Below are 25,674 nucleotides of genomic sequence, written 5' to 3' on the forward strand. Positions count from 1 at the left end.
CATTGTTTTATGTATTAATTTTATTTAAAACTATTTTTTATTTTATTTTACTTTTAGTCTAGCTATGTTTTAAGGTTTTCGCCCCTAGTGGCACAGCGGTATGTCTGAAGACATACAACGCTATAAACCAAGTTTGTATACTCGTGGTTAGCAGAGCACAGATAGCGCATTAGGTAGTTTTGTGCTTTAAATATAAACAAAAACTTTAAGTATATCTTTCAGTGCTTCCTATTACTGATTTACACCAATAGAGGGCAGCAATACATGAATATTTTTTGCTGATATAAGTTGATGATCCAGTGTCAAGACAAAGCCACTGTGATGGTCTATCTCTTTCGCATTGATAAGCTCACAGGTACCATTAATGTAACTAATTATTCCAATTAGAACTTTTATGTTGTAACAAATTATTTTCAACAATTGGTTAAGCTAATATTTAGGAATGCATATATGCCAACCATAGCATCCACGGAAACATAAAACTAGTAAGAGTAAAAACTGGTTGCTGCTAATAGACAGTAGAGACAAACAGATTGCTAATTTTCAAATTCATTAGTGATCTTCAGAGAACTGTTAGTAATGCTTAGTGTTCTTGATTTTGTATGATCTGTATTATATAAGTTATAAATTATGTGAATGTATACATGTTTGAGTTGCTTTACAGATTAACTTTATTGTTCGTATTGTTCTTTATAATAGGTATATCTTATGGATAAATTAAATATCATGTAGTAAAGCTTAAGTCATGATGTTGAAACTGAAAACTAAATTTTCTATGCTGAATATACCAGCAATAAATGAAGTAAAAATGAAAACTCGAATTATTTTCTGATGTGGACCCGACATGGCCAAATAGCTAAGGCGTCAACTCGTAATCTGAGGGTCGCGGGTTCGAATCTCCGTCGCAACAAAACATTCTCGCCCTTTCAGCAATGTTACGGTCAATCCCACTATTCGTTGGTAAAAAAGTAGCCCAACAGTTGGGAGTGGGTGGTGATGACTAGGTGCCTTTCTTCTAGTCTTACACTGCTAGATTAGGGAAGGCTCGCGCAGATAGCCCTTGTGAAATTTTGCGCGAAATTCAAAACAAACAAGCGCAGACAGGCTTCGTGTAAATTTGCATCGAAATTCAAAAACAAAAAACAAACATTTTCTGATGTACAGCGATGTGAAACATACGTGATTTTAATTGCACAGAAAATGTCGTCCAGACTCTTTGTTATGAATATTATAATCCGGTATTTCGTGATGGTCTTTATAGTGTATATCCAAAACACTTCAAATGTACGAAAGTAAATTCTGTAAAATTCATTGCGCATAAACAATATCATCTGGTAAACCATTACGCAACACAGTTTGTTACTTGGAAAAAAAACCGTTTATATTTACAGTTTCTTCTTAGCCGTATTCATGTATCCCATTCGCAAAGTCAAAAGTTTTCATGTAATAAAAATTACCAGTTAAATATATATATAATTATGTAAATAACATTTCCTCTGTAATAAAATCATTGTGACTCTCTTCATATCAATTTGTTTTTCCATTTTACAGGAGAGCTTTCACCCCTACCACTAGTCTTAACTGGAAATGTTCTATTTTTCACAGCATTAAGTATTCCAAAGCAAATTTCAGTGCATTGTTCAATTGGTGGTGGACCACTGAAAAACAACACATCATTATGAATAAACGAAAAAAGTGTTTGTGTTTTCTTACAGTAAAGCCACATCGGGCTATCTCCTGAGCCCAGCGAGGGGAATCGAACCCTTGATTTTAGTGTTGTAAATCCATAAACATACCGCTATACTAGCAAAGGGCAAGCGAAAAAAATATCAGTTTTTCAAAATTGTACAAAAATAATTACTATTACGCAAAACATGACGAAATAACCAAGACTTATTTACTACAATGAGTTCATAGTACGGAAATATTTATAACTATAAAGAATTATATTCTAAAATCACATACTGGTTACCAAGTAATCTTCATACTTTTAAAACTTCTATAACATAGTAGATATTTTGTAAGATTATTCAGCGTAAGTCCATTTTACCGTACATTAATAGAGAAACGGTACAGAATCCAAGCTAATGTATATACTATATTTATCATGGTAATTGAAAGAATTCATTTTATTTATTATTAATTTTGTTTTTTCTTAGCTTTCATTCCCAAAAATAAAACTGATCCAGTTATAATGATTCAATCAATCTCACTATTCGTTGGTAAAAGGGTCGCCCAAGAGTTGACGGTGGGTGGTGATGACTAGTTGCCTTCCCTCTAGTCTTACACTGCTAAATTGGGGACGGCTAGCTCAGATAGCCCTCGTGTAGCTTTGCGCGAAATTCAAAAACAACTCAGTACAAACAAATTTTCCAGAAAAAACTGAGTTTTTTTATTATTCACATTTAAGGACTCATCACAATAAAAGTACAAATAAGAAAATAATGATTTTTTTATCTTGTTTGGAGCTTACACATGTAAGAGTCATTGTTAAAAAATTTCAGATATTTTTGTTAAATAACAGCAACGTCGAAAATATTTTACTTAAGTTGTTGTTTTGAATTAAGCACAAAGCTACACAATGGGATATCTGTGCTCTGTACACCACGGGTATCGAAACCCGGATTTTAGTGTTGTAAGTCCACAGATATATCGCTGAGCCATTGCCTTTACTTAAGTATAGGGCTGAAAACGTTTTTATTTGAATCCCCTTATTATTTTGTAAATTTGTATTTCATTTTACATTTTGTATGTGTAAAAATGTACTAGTTCATTGCTTGATTTTTTTTTTACTTTTGTTTTAAAGAGAATTTATGTATTTTTGTTAAATATTTTTGTAATATTTCATAACCTGTTTTTATATTTAATTCATAGTGGATTTTTACAATTTAAAGGTATAATTATAATTAAGTATCATGATTTGAACCATGTCTTATAAAGTTATCTTATATACTACAGTAATTTCATGTATTTCAGTGCTAACTTGCGCTTGCTTTATTTACTTGAAGTTATATTAAGTTCTGAAAGACAGTGGTTTTTAGTTTGTATTAGTGGTCGATCTTCCAGGAAAGAAAAATGAGACATCGAAACAACTCCAGAAGAACTAACTCTTTTGTTTACTTGGATGTTTTTTAAGTTATCCTCTATGAAACATTCCGTTTACTTCGGTTTAGAATCTGTTACTATTTTGTGGAAGACAACATATCCAATGCTTGAAAGAAAACCGGTTTCTACTTAAAATAACTTAGTTCTAGATACATAAATTTTGTCACTTGTTTGTAAAGTTACCCAGCATCTGAACGATGATGACTCTAACGTACCTTTTTTTTTTTTTTTTTGCTTTATGATATTCATGGCATTTATTTCTTGTTAGACTGGTGCTGCTTACGTCACTCATAACGATAGTTGTTATCTGTTTATCTAGTTTGTCTTGATTAGAAGCTTTTAAAGTTCTCTAACTAGTTACAGTCGTGTCTATGTTTCCGGTCAAGTTAATAGTAACAAATTAAAAGAAACGATCTCTACAACAAAGTGCAAAAATAGTTTAATATGTGTCATGGTTTATAGACCAGGTACATATGATTCAAATACAAGATTTGGTATGAAATAAAAATATCGCCCTACTCGAATAACACGCATACCAGCCATTAGGCCTTAAAAAAATACACCGCTTCAGCGTTATTAACTTAAAATTAACAATAAGTGTAGTATATTTTAAACAAATACTACCTTAACAAAGACACTTTCATATTTTCAAACATTTCAGTTTAACTACAGACACGTACATTATGAGCTAGCCTCCATAAAGAAAATATACAAATATATATGCATATATATCAAATCCTAATGTGAAACATCTAATTATGAAAAAAAAAAAATTCTTATAGTAAGTTTTGTTAAATACATTCCAATGAAAGTACATTTGGAAACTTGAAATAATAGTCTGTTAACAAAACCAACGAAATTTAGAAAGTGTTCAAACTTTTCATGGTTTAAAAAAAAAAGTGATTTTACAGGTTATTCACCTGTCCTAAAAATAATATCAAACCACTCCGGTTTTCCCGAATGAAGAAGAGAAATGGGTGATCGACGTTGAAAGATGGTTTTAAAGACAACGTCTCAACGAGCGAAGCTGTACTAACAACGACTTTACTTCCGTATTCATCTACTTCCAACAAAGCCTTATGTCGTATGCTGGACAGGTGAAGATCTGTAGCAGTGGTAAGTCTCGAGAAGTCGGCAACTCCTGGAATGAAAACATCAGTGAGGCCTAGTTTTCGGAAAGATTCTTTCAATTCGTATTCCTTGTCCATTTTAAACTTGGGAATGGAGATTTCTACTTCGGTTTCGTGTAGTTGCGAAACGACATCTTCAAACTTTCCGAGACTCAAGACTGCCCTTAACTTACTTAAGCCTTGCATTTCACGAGGAAGGACGAAGATCATGCTGAGGTCCAAGCCTGTATAAGGCAACGCAAGGATAAAGGCGTCCAAATCAGGATCAAACCCGTACGGAAACTTGCTTTTTTTGTGCATCATAGGCACTTGTGCCTCGTCCGTTCCATTATTGTAAAAGCTTTGTAATCGAGTTTTGCTTTTGTCAAATTCCTTTTGCCACGAGCCTTTAAAAGACACAATACTTATAAGCAGCAGACGAGTTAGTGGGTTGAATTGGTTCCAAAATATCTTTTGTATTTCGTCCTGAGTCTTCCATTTGATCCAACTGTTTAACCACTGAATCGTCGTTTCAGGATCTCCTTGAAAATCTACATCCTGAATTGAAGCGTTGTAAAATTGAGTCAGGTCACTCTTGTACTTAGGCTTAATTTCAAAATCTTTCTGTATCACAAAAGCATTTGTTGTTTTCAGTTCGTAGTGTTGTTTGTGATCCAAAACTGACGTGATAAGTTGGCGAAAACTTTCGTGGAATCCTTCATCCATTAGACCACCTTCTGCCAAGTCAAACAAATTTCTTATCTGGGCAGCTGTGCTGTTTTCAGTTCCCAAGCAAGTCATACCCATTATCGTTGCAATACTAAATGGCGAGAAGAATACGTTATCAGACGTTGCAAAATACTGGTATAATTTCAAAGCAAGGGAGTTACTTGACTTAGCTGCCAGATCAAATACAGCAGCAGAGCCTTCTACTGATAGGCGCATTACTAAAGCACTGACGATGATTGCCAGTAGAGGTCGCACAGTAGTAAATTTCATCTTCATTCTAAGACACAAAAATGAAATAATTTTTATTTTTAATAACCAGCAGCTAGAATGTATTTAAATATAAATAATATCTGTTGTCAGATATTATTAAATAACATCTCTATATTTATTATTAGTAATAACAGTATTTAATTTCGAAACTAATCTTTTAACGATAGCTCCTAAGTGAAATTAACTTATTTCTTGTAAAGCACAAAGCTTACAGCTATATTGGTTGTTTGTGCTAACTCCACCACAGGTATCGAAACCCAGTTTCTGGAGTTATATTTCCTCAGACATGCCGCTAAGACATCTGGAAAAGGTGTGTGTGTTTGTGTGTTTTCTTATAGCAAAGCCACCTAGAGCTATCTGCTGAGTCGATGGAAGGGAATTAAACCGTAAATCCGTAGCCTTACCGCTGTACAAGCGGGGAACTTCTGGGGAAGAAAGAAGGTGAGTAAAGTTATATTAAACATCGAGTACACAGTTGTACAACAAATTGTAAAGTACTAGTTTAATACGTGTCATAGCTCATAGACGAAGTGGGCCCGGCATGGCTAAGTGTGTTAAGGCGTTCGACTAGTAATCCCGGTCACACAAAACATGCTTTCCCTTTCAGCCGTGGGGGCGTTGTAATAATGTGACGGTCAATCCCACTATTCGTTGGTAAAAGAGTAGCCCAAGAGTTGGCGGTGGGTGGTGATGACTAGCTGCTTTCCCTTTAGTCTTACACTGCTAAATTAGGGATGGCTAGCAGATAGCCCTCGTGTAGCTTTCCGCGAAATAAAACAAAACAAAACAAACAAACATAGACGAAGTAATTACCTTTGTGTGATTCAAATATAACATCTGGTAAAAAATTAATTATATCTCCATACCCAACTCTTGAACTTTGGACCTTTTGATCCGCAAGCCGCGACATCTGGCATAATTAATTATTGGTTTAATGTTTATAAATTTAAAGTGCTGTGTTACTTATAAAGCATCAGAATTACAATTTTTAACACAAAAACATAAATGACCTAAATAATACGTGTAGTTACCAAATATCCCGGTTTCTTACAATAATTCAAAAACTGCTGAATTAAAACACGGCACTTATAACAATTTGAAAGAAGCATGAATTTAAGTCTCAACATTAATTAGTATTCTTCTTTTGCTCGTAATAGAACTTAGGTTAAGGGGAAAAAACACGCGTGGGTAGGATTGAGTGATGCTCATAACAGAGCTTAGAAAAAGGAAGAAAGTATGGGTGTAATTGAGTGATACTTATAAAAGAGCTTGGAATAAGGTAGAAAGTATGGGTGCAATTGAGAGATACTCAGAGCTTAGATTAAAAAACAACGTGAAAGCGGTATTGTATGATGAAGGTTTAGAATAAGGAATAACGAGTCGATAGGGTTGTGTAATAGTTATGTCAAGAACGTTAACGACTATGACAATAATAACTATAAAGGACATTTTCCTGTAGTAACGTGGATACACCATAAACTATTTTAAACTATTCTGTTCTCGTTCATATCCTCAAAGAAGAGCAATTATATTCCTTTAGGAAGAAGTTACTGTAAAAAACTAGTTGAGCTATGTGTTTATTAACAACGTTTGAGGGCCCGGCATGGCCAGGTGGTTAAGGCGCTCGACTCGTAATCTGAGGGTCGAGGGTTAGAATCCCTGTCGCACCAAACATGCTCGCACTTTCAGCCGTGAGGGCGTTATAATGTGACAGTCAATCCTACTATTCGTTGGTAGCCCAAGAGTTGGTGGTGGGTGGTGGTGACTTGCTGCCTTCCCTCTAGTCTTACACTGCTAAATTAGGGACGGCTAGCACAGATAGGCCTCGTGTAGCTTTGCGCGAAATTAAAAAACAAAACAAAAACAAGAACTTTTGATGTTTGTGATCAAAAGTTAAAGCTACAAAATGAGATTTGGGTTCCTTCTCCAATATTACTATTGAACAGGTATATCACTATTTCAATTTAGTAGATGTAAGACTCTTTTCTTCAGTTACGCTAAGTTCGCAATCCGCTACAATCGCCGCTTCCCCGTCAAATAATAATTAAAGTTATATTTATTCTTCGTCGATAGATGATTCTGTATTCAGTTTTAGAACTTGTTTGTTTGTAATTAAACACAAAACTACACGATGGACTATCTGTGCTCTGCCTATCACGGATATCGAAACCCGGGTTCTCGCATTGTAAGTCCGAAAACATACTGCTTTGCCACTGAGGGCAGTTTTTCGGTTATAAATTAAACGGTTATTTCCTCTCAAGAATTTGACACTGTTACAGTAACATGAATTGCCTTTTCAAATTAACTTTTTATATTTCAAATTAACTTTTAATATTAACTACCTATGTTAACTCAGAATTAATTCCCTCATCGTGAACCGTCGATAAAGTATTCAGTTCCAGACCAGATAGAACACTCAATATTGTTTGTAAGTTTGCACAACTTTGGTATATACATCATTATCTGTAATAACCATTATTATAAATTATATTATTGTTTGTACATCAAAATACTTTTGTGTTAAGAAGGTTGCTGTTTGTAACTAAGCAAAATGCTACTCAATGGGCTATCCGTCCTCTGCCAACTACGGGTGACGTAACCGCGATTCTCACGTTGTAATTTCGCAGGCATTCTGCGGTGCCATTGGAGGTGGAGGTTCTAGTTTCATAGACTTGGTGAATTCGACATGAATAAGCACTATTGCTTTATATATATATACTGAATGAAGAACAATACATATTATTCATAATTTTGTTTTGGGGTTGTAAAAGTAAACTATATTTTGCGGAAGCTAAATTATGGGTGGATTAGGCTTAAGTCTGCTTCTCAGCTAAATGTGTCCATGCAACAATATACGTATTACAAAGATACAGATCATCCAACTAGTCACCGAAATAGACAATTATTATACAATATGTACGACAAGCAATTTTATTTCCATTACAATTCTTTGGTGTACCACCTCCTAAACAGATTTCCTTCTAAGCAAAAATATTAAATTTATAGTATTCTTTATCGATTTTTTAACGGCAGACTTTAAAGGTTTTATAATAATAATAATGATAATAAAAGCGCTCTAAATGTTAATGTATAACAGTAATTTGAACATAAATACTTTACTAGAATTGTTAGCATGTGAATTATTCGAAAACTAGGCATAGACTAATATTTATTATGCTAAACTGTAAATCTTATCTTGTCTGATGGATGATGTCCACTAGCTATCTTCTTTCTGGCCCGGCATGGCCAGGTGGATAAGGCACTCAACTCATAATCCGAGAATCGCGGGTTCGAATCCCCGTCGCACTAAACATGCTCGTTCTTTCAGTCGTGGGGGTGTTATAATGTGTCGTTCAATCCCACTATTCGTTGGTAAAATAGTAGCCCAAGAGTTGGCAGTGGGTAGTGATGACTAGCTGCCTTCCCTTTAGTATTACACTGCTAAAGTAGGGATGGCTAGCGCAGATAGCTCTCGTGTAGCTTTGTGCGAAATTCAAAAACAAACAAACAATAATAATTAATAAAAGAACTAGGAGTTTAATGGTATAATACATTTAACAGGTTTATCAGTTAACTGGGTTTATAGGTGTTTCGCTTCCTTCTGAGTAGCACAGCAGTATATCTGCGGGCTTAGAACACTGGAAACTGGGTTTCAATACTCGTGGTACACAGAGCATTCCGTATCTTTATGCTTAATTTCAAACAAACAAATATTTCTTTTAAAATATGTCGTCTTTAAAAAGTAATATCTTACCCTTCTTCTATTTTTCACTTCTTAGTATTTCATTTTCATTCTTTTACTAGTAGTGTTTGTGTTTTTCATACAAATCCATTTGTTCAATGTAAGGTAGGTACAGTTAGACAGGTTCGTTTTACTTTGCCAAAATGACATCATCTAGTGTTAGCCAAATAAATGAAAGAAACAGGCATCTCAGAACGGCTGGTGTGGGTATTAACCTAGGAAGGTTGAAACGTTGTTCTCTGCTTACCAATAAAAGTGTTAATACCCACACCAGCCGTTCTGAGATACACTTTTATTTCAAGTGGGTTTCTCGTCATCAAAAAAGAAAAATACATCTAAATTTATTGAAACGAGTACAATTGCCTAATGACACCCAGTTAAGGACTACAAATCAATCACTCTGGTTAAGAGTAGCCTTTAGCATAATTTGTACTGATCCTATTGTGGTTTGCAGAGATAATAAAAACAATTAGTGGGCTGCTGACATAAACGTTTGAAAACGATTAATCCAGAATATTCTCTTACAATTGAATAGTTGTAAAACTTGTTCTTTGATTTTTAAATAATACCAACTAAAGATTTTTTACTCAGGATCGTTTACAATACCAATAAAACTAATTCATGAAGAGATGTTAGTCTTTATTCATTATTAATTAGGTTTATCATTTTCAAATCGAATTACGGCACCGGTGATGGTTGAAGCAGAGAGAGTCTATTGCACTTAACAACAAATAAACAAATAGGCATCTGTGGATTATATTATTAAACATTATATTTAAATTGTGAAACTACACTTACTCCTTTTATGAAGGTTGTTATTACTGTAAAAGAACTGAAAACAAATGCAACATAACCGAAATAACATTATAATAAACTCGATATATCAATCACAATATTCTTTTATTCTTCAAAACGGTTCTTAAAAACTAATCACTAGATAACGCCTATAGGATACTTGTGTGTAACCAATGTTTTTACCAGTTTAATAATGCTGTTTTTTGAAAATTTTATTGTTTTATAAAGAGAATTTGAAGTTTCAAAAGATATCATAGTTTTTTTGTCAATAAGCGCAAATGTACACAAACCCGTTCTTCTCTCGTTGCACGTATCAAAACCGACGCTTCCTAATGGTACAGCGGAATGTCTGCGGACCCACACACACCAACTATTGATACCCGTGGTGAGGAGACCACATATAGCCCATTGGATTGCTTTTGTTTAATTCCAAACAATTGTTTGTTTATTTTGAATCTCGCGCAAAGCTACTAAAAGGCTATTTGCGCTAGCCGTCCCTAATTTAGTAGTGTAAGACTAGAGGGAAGGCAGCTAGTCATCACCACCCACCGCCAACTCTTGGGCTACTTTTTTACCAGCGAATAGGAGAATTGACCGTTACATTATAACGCTCCCTCGGCTAAAAGGGCGAGCATGTTTGGTGCGACCGGGATGCAAAAATAAACAAAATCAAAACCGATTTTTATCGTTACAAGCCGGGGAGCAACATCAAATATATTTTCATAACATATATTTTTATTTTTCAGGAAATGTCGAAAGTTTCCGATATATTTTAAACATTAAACGCTATTTTATTGTTGTCTCTTTAAATTATGCATGTTTCTTAAAAAAATATATACTGTAGTGTGCGAATTTTCGTTATTATTTAGGTGAAATACGGTCACCACATGTCATCGTAGTGCTAAAAGCATCAACTAGAAACATTAATTTGGGATTTGGTTTGAAACCAGTCATTACATTGCATTTAATATTTCTTACAAAAATTATATATATATATATATCAGTGAATCGTTGATTGTCTTTTAATAATATCGACTGAAATACATCGTATTTGATTGAAAACATATGAATTAATTGGTAAAGGTAAAAATGGTAAGGGCAAAGAATTGGAATTTTAAATTTGAATGAACACTTTAGGAAACACGTGGGCTATAAGACAAGGTCAAAGATCTCCGGAGAGTTCCGGAAGAACCGTTCTTATTTTGACGCCCCCCCCCTTCCTTCCCAGTAGCATTGTGGTATGTCTGTGGACCCACACCGCTAGAAACTAGGTTTCGACACACGTGATGGGCAGAGCACAGATAGCCCTGTGTGTAGCTTTGTGCTTAATTCCATAAATAAATCAATACTTATTTTGAAACTGTTGCTCAGAGGAAGGAAAGTCACGTCACCAATAATCCCTGACCCCAAAGCTTTGTATGGCTTCCTTAACCAAATGACAGGATTAACTGTCACTTGTAAGGTTCGCACAGAGCTAAAGTGGATTCTTTCTTATGAAGCTTGATTAATTACAGGTTCCTTTGGACTCTTAAGAACCAAGGGAAATTTTATGCAACGAATACAATAAACGTAATGATAGGTATTAGAATATGACAAGTTCATATGGCCTAGAATATCCTATAAAAATTGGGGGGTTAAAAAATTTGATCTATTGGTATTTTAACTGGCATTATATAATTATTCTTTACTTTGGATATTTTTTTTGATAAAATTTCGGTAACTCACGTTAAAAGCTGATAAGTCTGACAATTTATTCTTTACGCCAAATTTAAAGTAATAAAAACTGAAACATGCATGTGTATGCTGTTGGTTCAGCGAATCTAAACTGGTATGTAATCTCTCTCAACCATACCAATAAGTTATACATATCTAGTGATATATTTCAATATTTCATCACTACGTAGCGCTATTGTTGGTGGTGAGTGTGTGTTTTTTCTTACAGCAAAGCTACATTAGGCTATCTCCTGAGTCCACCTAGGGGAATCGAACTCCTGATTTTAGCTTTGTAATTCCAAAGACTTACCGCTGTACCAGCGGGGGACATAAACTGATAGACTAGATGTGATGCGGTTAGTGAATAGCATTCACTGCCCTTTCTTGTCTAACTGAATAGTAGAATTTGACTGTCACTTTTATCTTGAACTCATGATCTAGTGTTTAGCGAGCTCGAATTATGAATAAATGGTTGGCGGCTCGTTGTTGCAAAGGTACACTCCGCACTTTCAGGCTATTCCTCAGTCAGACAAAAATAGTTCAGAATCTGGCAGAGGGTACTGTTGATTGCCTGCCATCAGTTCAAAATTAAGGGCGACTATTTATCGCGAAAATTATGAATAAACAAACTAATTTTATTATACAATCTCAGAGGATTTTAATTTTTAAATGTATAAAATATGATCGATATATAAGAAAACATTTCACTTAAGATTTTGTCTGTTCTATTTCGAGCTGGTTAATAAACCATGTCCAGAAAGGGACAGCAAAGAAGTCACCGTTTAGTTGGTTGAAATGTCATACAGGTTTGTTTCTTCCCGAACTACTCCTACAGGCAGTGGGAAGAATCAAGTTTGGCAGATGAACTCTGTGTGTCTCGGGGAGGTGTCATTATCTAAATGGGTCGGCATGGCCACGTGGTTAGGGTGCTTGACTTGCGACCTGAAAGTCGCGATTTTGAATTTTCGTCCAACCAAAGATGCTCGCCCTTTCAACTGTGCGAGCTTTATAATTTTACGGCCAATTGCACCATTCGATATAAAATGAGAAGTCCAAGAGTTGGTGGTGGATAGTGATGACTGTCTTCCCTATAGTCTCTCACTGCTAAATATAGAGATGGCTGGCATAAACAGCTCTCATGTAGCTTTGCGTGAAATTCAAAACATATCTAATTGGCGTAATTTTTTAACCAAAGAGGACTTAAACGCGCCCAATAGGTCAACCATACATGATGGTAGTCTGGTAGCAGATTTTCAGTCTCACTAAATCATATTCTAGCATCCAATTCTATGTTGTTGCCCCCTTCCTGCCCTCATGATTTTGGAGGCACGTTTTTGAAACCGTGTTCAAACATAAGCAAGCGACATAAAAACTTTTCATCAATTCTAAGATAGCATTGGCGAGTGTTCTTACGTGTGTTTTTTTCTTTTTATCTGGATACGTAACTATAGCATCCTACTAAACTTTGACTAACGAGGATAAAACACACCCCAAATGTCACCTAGACATGTTGGGGGACAAAAAGTTAAAGTTATCGGAGTCTCTGAATCTGGCATCAGAGCCTTCTTGGGATAGCTCCAGAAGTAACTGAGGATAGTAGAGGATGTATGTGTGTTTTTTATAGCAAAGTCACATCAGGCTATCTGCTGAGCCCACCGAGGGGAATCGAACCCTTGATTTTAGCGTTGTAAATCCGTATGCGTAACGCTGTTGTTTAGTTGCTGTTGTAAAAAAAAAAAAAAAAAACCAGAGGAAAAGCTCGAAGAGTAATCACGTGATTAACCCTCACTGCAGTTACACATATTAATAGGACAATTCACTTCGATTAGGAAGTCCCTGAAATAGAAGTTGGGGGGGGGAATAAAAACCTTTGGAAGATCACATGTCTGATTTAATCGAGTCGCTTAAACATTGAAATTAAGATGTAAAGTTGAAAACAATAACCTAAAGTAAGACTGGGAATTTTCAAATCAAGTATTCTATGGAAGATCACGAGTGTTTTGGGGGCTTTTAGGAAACAAAAACAAACAAATGTCTGTTTTGAAACAAGGAATCCTAAACAGGTCTCAAACAAAAACTTTTCAATATATTAAAGAAATTATTTAAATTGTAATTCCTTCTTTTTAAACAGTGATACAACTATTGGACTATTTATAAGAAACAATTTAAATGAAGGCAGTAGGGCTGTTTGTTTCACGTTAGCACAAAGCTATAGAAAGTGAAATCCACATTGTGTTCGCTGAATGGATCGAATTTCGAATCTTAGCGTTATAAGCCCTGAGCCAACGAGGAAATTAAAGGGGTAATCAAGTAGCAAGCTAAGTATATAGCATAAGAACTAGAACACTTATTTTAGTCGCCATATGACTCCCCTACTAAAGGAAGGTCAAATTCGCAATATGTGGCTAAACGAGGCCTAGTTGTTAACCGTCAGGATTATGCCTTTAATGATTCACGGCTCGCGTATCTTTGCCATAAAAAATGTGCTTCGCACTTTAAGGCCGTGGTATAAGTGTGATGACTAAATCGCACTACATTGTCAGATAAAAGCAGCTAAAGATTTGTCAGTGATGGAGACTACTGATCAGCTGTCTTCCCTCTGGTCAATAAATTCAAAATTAGTGACGGCTATACGCAGGTTAATCGTTGTGTTTCTTTATCCAAAACATCGAAACAAATTAGTGTTAAATATAGTCACGAAATTAGTAAATCAAAACACACACATACACACAAATATACATATAAATGATTGAAGATACTTTGAGCCCCCCCCCCCAAAAAAAAAGTAAAGTTTCTATTAGTTTATTCGTAACCTCAACTTCGTAGGAGCAAAAGCTTATAGTTAGTTCTTACCAGCTACGGCTAGTTTCTATTTTTCGATAAGAAACCATTGGTATTTTAAACCAGTTAGCTGAGAAACCTGGCAAGCAAATGAAAAAAAAAAAAAGTCGTAGAGACTTTTAAATGTTTTTGGATTAATACAAGAATCTAAAGTGACTCTCAACTGCCATTTTGAAATATTTTTGTTGAGAAAATTAAATGTGTTTCTATTATTTCTAATTGCGTAATTTTTTGCTCTAAGTTATTTCATTTGTATAAGGAATTTGCGAGAGTCTTATTCTGACGTTCTTTTGGTTAAAAGGGTGTTTTAATTAATATTAGATTATAGAATGAACCAATCCATAACAGGTGTAAAATGAAAATCCATCTTTACAAACGGTCCCCTCGGTGGGTCAGCAGTAAATTTATGGACTTGCAATGCAAAAAAATCCAAGGTTTAACTCTTTCTTCGCGATAGTTTGTTTGTTTACTTATTGTTAAGCACAAATATGACCAACGGTCTGTCTGTCCTGTGCTCACCGCTGGTATTGAAACCCATTTTTTTAGTGTTAAAGCCCAGTGACTTGCCGCTGACCCACTTGAGGAGGGGATTCTCCACGGTGGACAGAGCGCAGATAGTCCATTGTGTAGCTTTACACTATGAAAATAACAGCGTTAATATTGTTTTTTATTTTCACACGTTGATGTAAATTTTTCGTTTCTCAGACATAGGTCAAAACCTGCACGTTCAACACGTTTATATCTCAAGTTAAAATCATAGCAAATAGCCTAGGGTCATTATAAAAACTGGTGTTAAGACATTCACTCGGCACTTTGCTAATCACTTAGCGACAAAATAGAGTGACAACTTATGAAAGTATTTTGAGAAAACTAATTTCTAAGTCATTGAAATGGTAATCACAACATAAAAAGGTAAATTTATGTCTTCATCCGTAACGAAAGTGATACGTTTTAATTAAGTGTCTAAACACGAATGTAATTACCAAATAATAGGGAAAAAGGAGGACGCCATTTTATTTCTGTTGTATATATATATATATATCATACTCCTAATATGCTTGATGTTTGTCTTACAAACTTTCTCCGACAACAACAATTAAACACGTTGTTTACTTCCACACTACATAATTTACTTTTTCCTCGAGCATGCATGGCATGCTGGTTATAAGTTGTTTGAACTTAAAACTAAAAACTAAAACACTTATACGAACTGGTTTACTTCCACCAGAACGCAACAGATGACCCTGGAAACCTGTATTTGAAGTATCTTGAAACGTAGGTTGCCTTCTTAGGCTACTGTTGGTGGCATGGTAAAGGTTTCTATGGTAGTCGTCAAGAGAAACTGTTTTGCTCCAAACGACATTTGTTTTCTTTGTGTAGTATAGGAATTTCGTTTTAAGTATCTTTCAAAAAATGGAAAGCTCTCACTCTCTTAAGATTAATGTAAAATTCGTAAAAAATCAACTTACATCGTAGAACTCAGTCTGTCCAAACAAATTATTGAACACTTTGCAAACTCTTATTAAGTTTCAGGACTACCGTCTGTCCAAGTGTCTTCTAGCACGTGCTTGTAACCTTTGTGATACATGGCAGGGTGCAAGCGTATTTCCATGTTTATTGGTGACGTCATTTGCGAGAAATATCTGACATGCTTGATTGAGTCCACGATGGACTGAGGGTTATGGGATGGGGGGATTGGCCCTAACATGTGGGCACGTGGGAAGAAGCTCTAAGGCGGAGCCAATGGATTCTAAATTAGCGAATCACTGGCGCCAAATGATCAACTCTAGCTGATCGGGACGCGACAATTCAATATTAGGCTAAGCTCTGATAAGCGGTAAGAAAAACGGCTCATATGACCAGAAGTCACGTACATTTGCATGCGTGCGTTCCTTTCTGGTTCTTTTTTTTTTGCTGTAAATTATATATATAATAATGTTACTTGTTGCTATAGTTTCCAAACTTGTGTTTTTCCTCAGTGACAAATAACACATTTATAGGGCAATGCATTTGTTACAACACAAACACATAATAATAAATCACTAAGAAAAGAAAAAAAAAGTGTCTTCCTTTAATACCTTAATTACCATATTCTTTCTCACAAAAAGCTTCAGTGCTGGATATGACACTTATTTCTTCGGGTAAATTCCACCAGTGCGTTCACCTGCCTGGAATGTGAAAAAAACACTCTTGGCGCCAGCTTGCAACTTTCGCCTGAAGGAGGGCGCGTGTCCGTGACACGGAGACTTACGCGCTACCTGGCTCAATACAGATTTAATAGGATGCCAAGGGCAGGACTAATCTGTTTATTTGTAGAATTGAGCTTAATTGGTGACCCTTAAAATTATGAGTGCTACCCCAGGACTAAAGTGACCACTTCTTTTCATCTCAAAAGATTATAAGGTTAGCCAGTAAGGGGCTGTGGGGTAGGGGAGTGAAACGCAGGAGAAACCTTGTAGGAAATAAATGCAATGACCATTTCTTAATTTTATGTTCTAGTGGAATAATAAAGTGAAAGGGATAAAAATATAGTTAATGATTTTCACAGGGAGAAACTGAGAGGGTATACTGGTTGTCTCTGTATAGAAGTTTTTTCTAGTTTTAAAGACGATAAAGAGCATTAATTAATCACGTAGAAAAAACTTCATACGAACAGAGACGTAAGAATGAGTGGAAATCAAAAACTGATAAACAAAATCAACAGCACACAAATCCATCATTAACGAGACATGTTCCATAAACCTAAACCGACTTTTCTTATATTCGTTGTGTCAACGTTAAACTAAACGACACTTCTGTCCAAGGCCCGGCATGGCCAGGTGGGTTAAGGCATTCAACTCGTAATCTGAGGGTTGAGGGTTCGAATCCCGATCGCACCAAACAAGCTCGCCCTTTCAGTCGTGAGGGCGTTATAACGTTACGGTGAATCCCACTATTCGTTGGTAAAAGACTAGTCCAAGAGTTGACGGTGGGTGGTGATGACTAGCTGCCTTCCCTCTAGTTTTACACTGCTAAATTAGGGACGGCTAGCACAGATAGCCATCGAGTGGCTTTGCGCGAAATTCAAAACAAACAAACTTCTGTCCGATTTCAAATAATGGAAGGAAAGGTGTAGTTATAGAATGAGATTTACACTCAGTCATTAGTCGGCTTTAAAAGTACTTAAGACTCCCGGTGACACAACAGTAAAACTGAGGGCTTATAACTCCAAAGCCTCGGGTTTCAAAACCCGTGATGAGCACAGCACAGGTAAACTGTTTATGTAGCTTTATGCTTAATAAGGTAAATCTTCATAAGTATTTCATTTCATAAACGATAAGCAAACGCAAATTTGAAAAGTGTAGTTCACGATTCCGAATACTCAAGAAATTTAAATAAAAATCATCTTTCGTTATCACTACGAACTGTTTGTACTGCATAACAAGCACCTTTTTTTCTTTTAAGTTTGTCTGGATAAAACCATTTGTTGCTGCAGTCTTATGCACCGTCTCCAAACATAGGGATTATTCTTATTTTATATCAATATACATATACATTGTTTTCAGTTGGAACTAGACAGTACAAGGCATTGGCTCACCCCTAACACATAATGTAAAACACCTAAAAAGATATACTTGCGCGGGGTCTCTAAAAGTGTTTTGTTTTGAAAGTAAATAAAAACGAAATTAACAGTAACAAACATACCTATCTCATGCGTTCGAAGTTCTTGTGTCGTGATGTGTTGTGGCCTACAGAGTACATAGTTCTTCTCGTGATTCACGGTTTTTACTGATGTCACGACAGTATAAATTACAACGTAAGCATCCCTGACGTACCTGGCCCGGCATAGTCATGTGGTTCAGGCACTCCGCGTAATCTGAGGGTCGCAGGTTCGACTCCGCGTCACACCAAACGTACTCGCTCCTTTAGCCGTAAAAGCGTTATAATGTGAAGGTCACTCCTATTATTCGTTGGAAAAAGAGTAACCCAAGAGTTGGCGGTGGGTGGTGATGACTAGTTGCCTTCCATCTTGTCTTAAACTGCTAAATTAGGGACGAATAGCGGAGAGATACTTCGTATAGCTTTGCGCGAAATTAATACAAACAAACAAACTGTTAAACGTCATTTTAGTGTCTACTGATTGAGTATAGTACAGTGGTGGAAGTGATTAAAACAGGTGACACCTTTAGCTCCTCTTTAGGAACATAACGATCCATATGTCTATAATAGACTTTATGCATTCAACTTTGCAATATTTTATATTCCTTGTCTAAACTAAGAAGTAATAAGCATAATTTATCTTCTTATTAATATTATTTAAATATGAATTGTGTTCGATTATATTTTATTTTCAAAAAATGCTCTAGAAAATTCTAAAACTTCTTACCATCTAGAGTGTTTAATTCATGGTGATGAGAAACCCACAACGTTAACCTGAAGATGACCTAAAAAGGACGCAACGTTGTTCTGTACTTTATTTTAATTAAAGTTTTAATACCCATACCAGCAGTCTTTAGAATACAAAATGTTTAATTATTTTTAAAGACTAAAGGTAACCTGAAGAGCATATAGTATATCGTCGAATGATCACGTCGTTATAAGAGATAATGTTGTTCATAATTTAATGAAAAAGATTATAGTAGTATTATGATTAAAATTTTACTACAAGCTTAGGGTTACCTTCTCGGTGGGTTAGTAGTAAATTGACGGACTTTCAACACAAACAATCTTTGGTGGGACAGCGATGAGTCTTCGGATTTACAAAGCTAAATTCGGAGGTTAGATTCCCCTCAGTGGACACAGCAGATAGCCTGATGTGGTTTTTATATGAGAAAAACACACAGATAAAACGCAAAAATCCGCGACTCGATTCCACTCAGTGGACTCAGTGCAAATAACATGCTGTGTAGCTTTGCACTAGGAAAAATGAAAACAACAAAGCGGATGCGTAGAAAACAAAGAGCTTGTAGACGGTGGGAGCAAAGTACAAAGGGCATCGAACATCAGGCAGAAACTAAAGGAATCGGGACGTGCTTTTTAGAAAGTCTACCATACTAAATGCGGTCGATGCCAGACTATGACGGAAATCAACGAATAAACAAAAGAGAAATTGAGCTAAGAAACTTAATAACAGATTTCACAGCCTTCTGTTTTTTTCAATTTACAAATTTTCATCTCAAGTTACCAAATTATTTTTAGAGCATTTATTTTCTTAGAACGAGCCATTATTTTATAACAAAAAGTGAATTGGAGTTAACAAAATAGTAACCATGAAACTTTACAGCTAAAGTGGGTGATAGCTTCTCTTGTATTGGAGATGAAATCCCTGTCACCCTTCACTTTTGATTCAACAACTTAACAAACAACGTGTGTTAATAAACTAAACATATTTCAAAACCTGAGCAAAATACAGGATAAGTCGTTGTATATTTAGTGTAAAGCTACCTAACGGATGGATAACATGCGTATTGTTCGTTGCGAAGAATTGAGTCCTCGGATATTAAGTGCCGTGTGCTTGTTTTTGTTTGTTTGTTATTAAACACGAAGCTACACAAAGTGCTATCTCTGCTCTGTTCCCTCCACACAGGTATCGAAACTCGGTTTCTAGTGGTATAAATCTTCAGACAATGCCATTCTATCACTGGGGAGCACCATAAGTTTGAAAACTTGCTGCTAACTCACCGAGGTTGAGAAAAGAAACTAGAATTTTCTAACTTAATCATTTAACAGTAAATGATATTACATTTAATGAGAGCGAAGGAACTTTTAAATTTGATATTAGAAACGACTTTTAACGATAACTTAAACCCGTGTTAAAACTTGTCACGATACATACAAAAACCTATTCACATTTTCCTTTAATTTTTAATAATAATAATCGTAAAATACACATGGGTTAGTTAAATTTTGTGATATGCGTTTTTTCTTTATAGCAAAGCCACATCGGGCTATCTGCTGAGTCAATCGAGGGGGAATCTAACCCCGTATTTTAGCGTTATAAATCCGTAAACTTACCGCTTTACTATCGGGTGACATTTTATGATGTTTGATTAACCTTTATTTTTAACTTTGACATGTGAAAAACAATATACAATTCTGAAGGACACGGACAATGTGCAATGATAAAGAGTGGTCCAACATTATCTTCTATATCCTAAAATTTAATAATTAAATAACTAAGACAATACAACCATGTAGTTTTCAAAATCTCATACTCAAACCGAAACAGTTTTAAATGACGCTTTTTTATTTTTTTCACTTCAGTAAATAGTGCTATTCTGTAAAATGGCAATCGTGCAAGAAAAGGCTCAATGCGTCGTTCGGGTTGTAGTGATTGTAGTGTAGTGTAATTACAAATGTCAGTACAGAAAAGAAAGATGTGGGTATATTAAAGATATCGTGTATCGCAAACCTATAACAAAAAACACGGAGCTAGAGCTAAAGACCAGGATTACTGTACCTGTGGTCATGTTGTAGGAGACGTAGACTGAACAGGAATATCGGTTAGACGTGCTGAGAGCCATTGATGGTCTATAAGTAGAAATCTACCGACATATCAATCAAAACTGTTTGAGTTTGGCTACAAAATGTTAAAAACTACTTGGTTGCATGTCTCCTGTAGGGACAGCGGTACGTCTACGGATTTACAACACTAACATCAGGGATTAGATTCCCCTCGGTGGACACAAAGGATAGCCCGATGTGGCTTTGCTATAGGAAAGATACACACTTGGTTACATTTCCATAATTATTTAATTATTGAATTTTAAAACAGGTTAAAATAAATTTAGACCACTCCGTACTTAGGACTGGAAGATCAACGTGCATATGGTTAACTGAGTTTCCAGATACACAGCTTTTTCTGTTTTTAATTTACGGTATCTTTTAAGACTGAAAATAATACACACAAAACTAAAATACAATGGAAGTATTAATAATTTTCATGGGTTAGTTATTAGTGTAGTCACAAAATTTATCTTTTGTGACCATCTTTTCTATCACATTGCTCAATTCAATTGACAATTTTTATCTATAAATACTAAGTCGAAACTCTTAAATGAGTCTTTTAATTATTTGAATATTTATTTTAATAGATAAATAATCCGGTTTTGTTTTGTTTGTTTTAAGGCAGAGCTACATTATAAATTATCAGCGCAACAACGGAATAGAACCCCAGATTTTAGCGTTATAAGTCCGTAAACTTATCGCTGACCCATCGATGGACGGCAATTCTAAAATTATTATTATTTTTTCGTTATTATAAGAAGATTTTCTTTAAAAATAGCCTTTTTTATTATTAAAATCATCTGTCCATTATGAAATATATTTCCTAAGCTAGACAGTAATTTGTAATGAAAAAATTAATTTAAAATATTGAAGAAAGTTGATAATCAAGCCACTTGTAAGTATCCAGCTGTAAAGTATAAATATCGTTTACAGCACTTTATTAGAAACTGCTACAAAGCTCAAGTGTCCTGCGAAAAGCCTCATCATCAAAGGCATCCCATAAACAAAATGTTGTAGAAATGCTATTAATCAAGGCCCCAAAGTCGACACGTGGATAAAGTTTGATAAACTTTCAAAGACTGTTACAGATATGAAGCAGGTGAATTTGTATGTTTTGCTCATCCATCTTGCTTCAAGGTCTTTCGACGAGATAGTTACGTTGGTACGTTAGCAACAACTCTTTCCTATCGTGTGTCTAACTTGAAATTAAATATAAAATATGAATGTTTAATAATAATATGTAACATTGTAAATAACATTATACCGTCATAATATTTATAAATTTGCATGCGTATATTTATAGTGAGACAGATGTGAGTAGTGTGTGTTTGTGTTTGAAACTTGTTCTTTGCTTCAAAATATTTTACTTGAGATATACGTAAGGTGTTATTTAACGCGTACTTTTCATTTTAAACTTACATTCCAAAATATTATCATTAATAAAACATCGTCCCATAAATTATTTGTTATTAAAATAAAGAATTAAAGTTAATCTTACTCTTAAAACAATAGTAATAAGTAGCAAATGTAAGAATTTAAAATGTTGAAGTTTATTTGAGTGTAATTAACTCTCAGCTGAAGAAACACACAAACAGAAATGACGTACGTTTCTTTCCCTAACAAAGATAAAGTAAATTGAAATATACTATTATGAGATTTAATAACAACAGGGAAAACGCAATAAAGTGAAAGATATAGTTATTTCATGATTTTAGAATAACTGAACAGAAAATATAATTACTTCACTTTAAGTTAACTGAATGGAAAGGAGAGTTACTACATGATTTTAAAATAAGTTATTGGAAAGGACAGTTACTTCATCTTTTTAAATTAACTCAATGAAAAGATAGTTACCACATTATTTAAAATTATGTGTGTGTGTGTGTTTTCTTATAGCAAAGCCACATCCGGCTATTTGTTGTGTCCACCTAAGGAAATCGAACCCCTAAGTTAACGGAATGTATAATTACTAATGATTTTAAATTAACTATTTTATTATTTTATATTAAGTTAATGGAACGGATAGTTACTAATGATTTTAAATTAACTATTTTATTATTTTACATTAAGTTAACGGAACAGATAGTTACTCATTATTTTAAATTAACTTAATGGAACGTATAGTAACTAATGATTTTAAATTAACTATTTTATTATTTTACATTGACTTAATGGAACGGATAGTTATTAATGATTTTAAATTAACTATTTTATTATTTTACATTAACTTAATGGAACGTATAGTTACTAATGATTTTAAATTAACTATTTTATTATTTTACATTATTTAATTATTATTAAATAATTACATTATTTAATTGAACGGATAGTTACTAATGATTTTAAATTAACTATTTTATTATTTTACATTAAGTTAACGGAACAGATAGCTACTCATTATTTTAAATTAACTAAATGGAACGTATAGTTACTAATGATTTTAAATTAACTATTTTATTATTTTACATTGACTTAATGGAACGAATAGTTACTAATGATTTTAAATTAACTAAATGGAACGTATAGTTACTAATGATTTTAAATTAACTATTTTATTATTTTACATTAAGGTAATGGAACAGATAGTTACTAATGATTTTAAATTAACTATTTTATTACTTTACATTAAGTTAACGGAACAGAGAGTTACACATGATTTTAAATTAACTTAATGGAACGGTTAGTTGTTTCATGATTTTAAATTAACTCTTTTATTATTTTAAATTAACTTAAAGGAGATGATAGTTACTCATCATTTTAAGTTAAATTAATGGAACAGATAGTTACTTCATGATTTTAAGTTAATCTGTTTGTTTTAATCTTGACTGAAAGCTGAATTGTAACATTTTGGTTTATGTTATTTATTAATTCCAGTGTTTAAAAAATAAATAGCTGAAATAATATTATATACTTTTGATTTGATTTTAAAAGTTAGGGTCTACAAAATGAAACCTAAAACGAATTAAAACACAAATTAATAACTATATTGAGGGACAATGGTGTAAGGGCTTCGATTTTCCGAGAAGAACAACTTATACATGAACAAATTTTACTGATTAACCAGGGGCAAACTAGTGGCGTTATACAACATACACACATATATGTATGTTGTCGATTTTTGTATTTGCTTTCTTTGAAAATTTAGTGTCACTCAATGGTAATTTCATATTTTATTTGGTCTCTTGAATTTATTCCTCCCAAAGGTGATCGGTGCTGCTCTTGCTTGCTCTTTGTACATAGATGAAGGAGAAAAGATATCTTTCCTCTGGTCTTTTCTCCCCATATCCTGCCATATATTAGTGAATTCTTTAAAATATTCATCAGAAGTTTTAAGTATAATATTCAGCCTAAAATATTTCAGGTATTATTTTGTTTTATATTGTTGAGCGCAAAAAATTCTATATCGTAATTTAAGTTTCTTTCTTAGTATTTATTTATATGAAACGTTAACGCTTAATTTATTACAAATTTGTTTATTCAAAGTGGTAAAGATAATCGTAAACCTAAATTAATAAAGGAAATTGGAGTTGAAAATGTAAAATAATTATCTAGCGTAAATCAGTTATTAAGTGTTTTGAGAAAAGTTAGAACAAGTAAGTGTTCAAAGACTAAATTTATTCTTTAGCTTTGTACAAAACCAGAATTGTTAAGCGTAAAGAAAGTGTCTCATGCTCTTAATACTAACTATGTCGTCTTGATTAAATGAGCAGCCAGATGAATTAAGATACAATGATAATGAATACTTACAGCATTTTGAGTCTCGCGGTGAATGATGGAAAAGTTCAAATGCAGCTAGTACTTCTAATTGTTTGATTGAAAAACAGATGTCGCTCTAACGTTTCTGCAGACCAATGATGATCGGATGGATTCTTTGAGTAAGAGGAAGAAACACGCGTTTGTATACATATATATATATAATAGAAGTAATTATAAATACAGAAAAACGCAGGTCTACATAATATACAAAAACTTCACTGATTAATGTTTCCAAGAATATATTGCCTAATTGACTTGGGATTATCTCAAGCTTAATTTCTGCTATCAGCCAGCCTATTAATTTTATTTAATTGCAAATGATTAAAGATAGGATCGGCAAGATTTCCCTGTAGACAATTGAGGCCACTTTACAGGAAAGGGGAAAGTCCCACTGGACACAAGCTGCTGTAGTAAATATCTTTTCTCTCTTTTTTTTAATGCAATTACTAGACACAAGTTTCGTTTTTAGTTATACCATCATTGCTATTGAAGACAATAAAATGTTCACATTAAGGGTTTTCCCCCACTCATCTGTGTGTATTTTTTGTTGTCGTTGATAAAAAGGAATCGACTAGTAGATTCCTTTGAAATTTTTGTGAGTTTAAACGTTTCGTGAGAAATAATATATATATAATTTAAAAAGAACGTAAAAGAAGAAACCATTAGAGTAAAATGGGCTTATTGTAATAGCTTTGTATGGTAATGATTCTCACGCTTTGATCTATCTAGTTACGCGGAGGCATGTTGGGTAATAATGAATGTGTATAGATACCAATATTCCACATTAAGTATGTGGTAAGACAACTTGCCCTTAATAGAATCAACAAGTTAAACTGTTTAGATGTATTCACTATAAACGTAAAATAAACAGTGGATTGTTTGTTCTTAAACACAAAGCTATGCAATGAGCTACGTGTAGTTTTTTCACCTCTCGTATCAAAACTTTAGCTGATCCACCGTAAAGCGCCAAGGTCGAAATTCTTACTACACATTATTTACTGAAACCTTTAGAAAAATAACACGTGCGACAAGTTTCAAGAGCTAACTCTAACATATCTTTTGTTGTACAACAAATTAAAAAGGTGGGTTCAGCAGATAGCCTGATGTGGCTTTGCTATAAGAAAGACA

The 25,674-nt window shown here is 34.2% G+C and overlaps 1 protein-coding gene across 8 annotated transcripts; it reads right to left on the reverse strand.

Annotated features, from left to right (window-relative positions):
* Positions 1-3,528: 3,528 nt before the first annotated feature.
* On the reverse strand, positions 3,529-24,683 carry LOC143248802 (intracellular coagulation inhibitor 1-like). Of its 8 annotated transcripts, none has more exons than XM_076497569.1 (3): positions 24,538-24,680; positions 17,989-18,326; positions 3,529-5,220 (listed from the first exon to the last, which is right to left on the reverse strand). In XM_076497569.1, exon 3 carries the CDS (start codon positions 5,217-5,219, stop codon positions 4,011-4,013), a length of 1,209 nt encoding a protein of 402 aa, XP_076353684.1. In that variant the 5' UTR covers position 5,220; positions 17,989-18,326; positions 24,538-24,680; the 3' UTR covers positions 3,529-4,010. The 8 variants fall into 8 exon arrangements, with proteins under 8 accessions (XP_076353684.1, XP_076353687.1, XP_076353683.1 ...); XM_076497572.1 differs by lacking the exon at positions 24,538-24,680 and adding an exon at positions 18,964-19,213 and having other exon boundaries at positions 3,529-5,034; XM_076497568.1 differs by lacking the exon at positions 24,538-24,680 and adding an exon at positions 18,964-19,213.
* Positions 24,684-25,674: the final 991 nt, after the last annotated feature.

This window comes from Tachypleus tridentatus, chromosome 4 (genome assembly GCF_004210375.1).
Source record: "Tachypleus tridentatus isolate NWPU-2018 chromosome 4, ASM421037v1, whole genome shotgun sequence".
In the NCBI taxonomy this organism is placed as follows: Eukaryota; Metazoa; Arthropoda; class Merostomata; order Xiphosura; family Limulidae; genus Tachypleus; species Tachypleus tridentatus.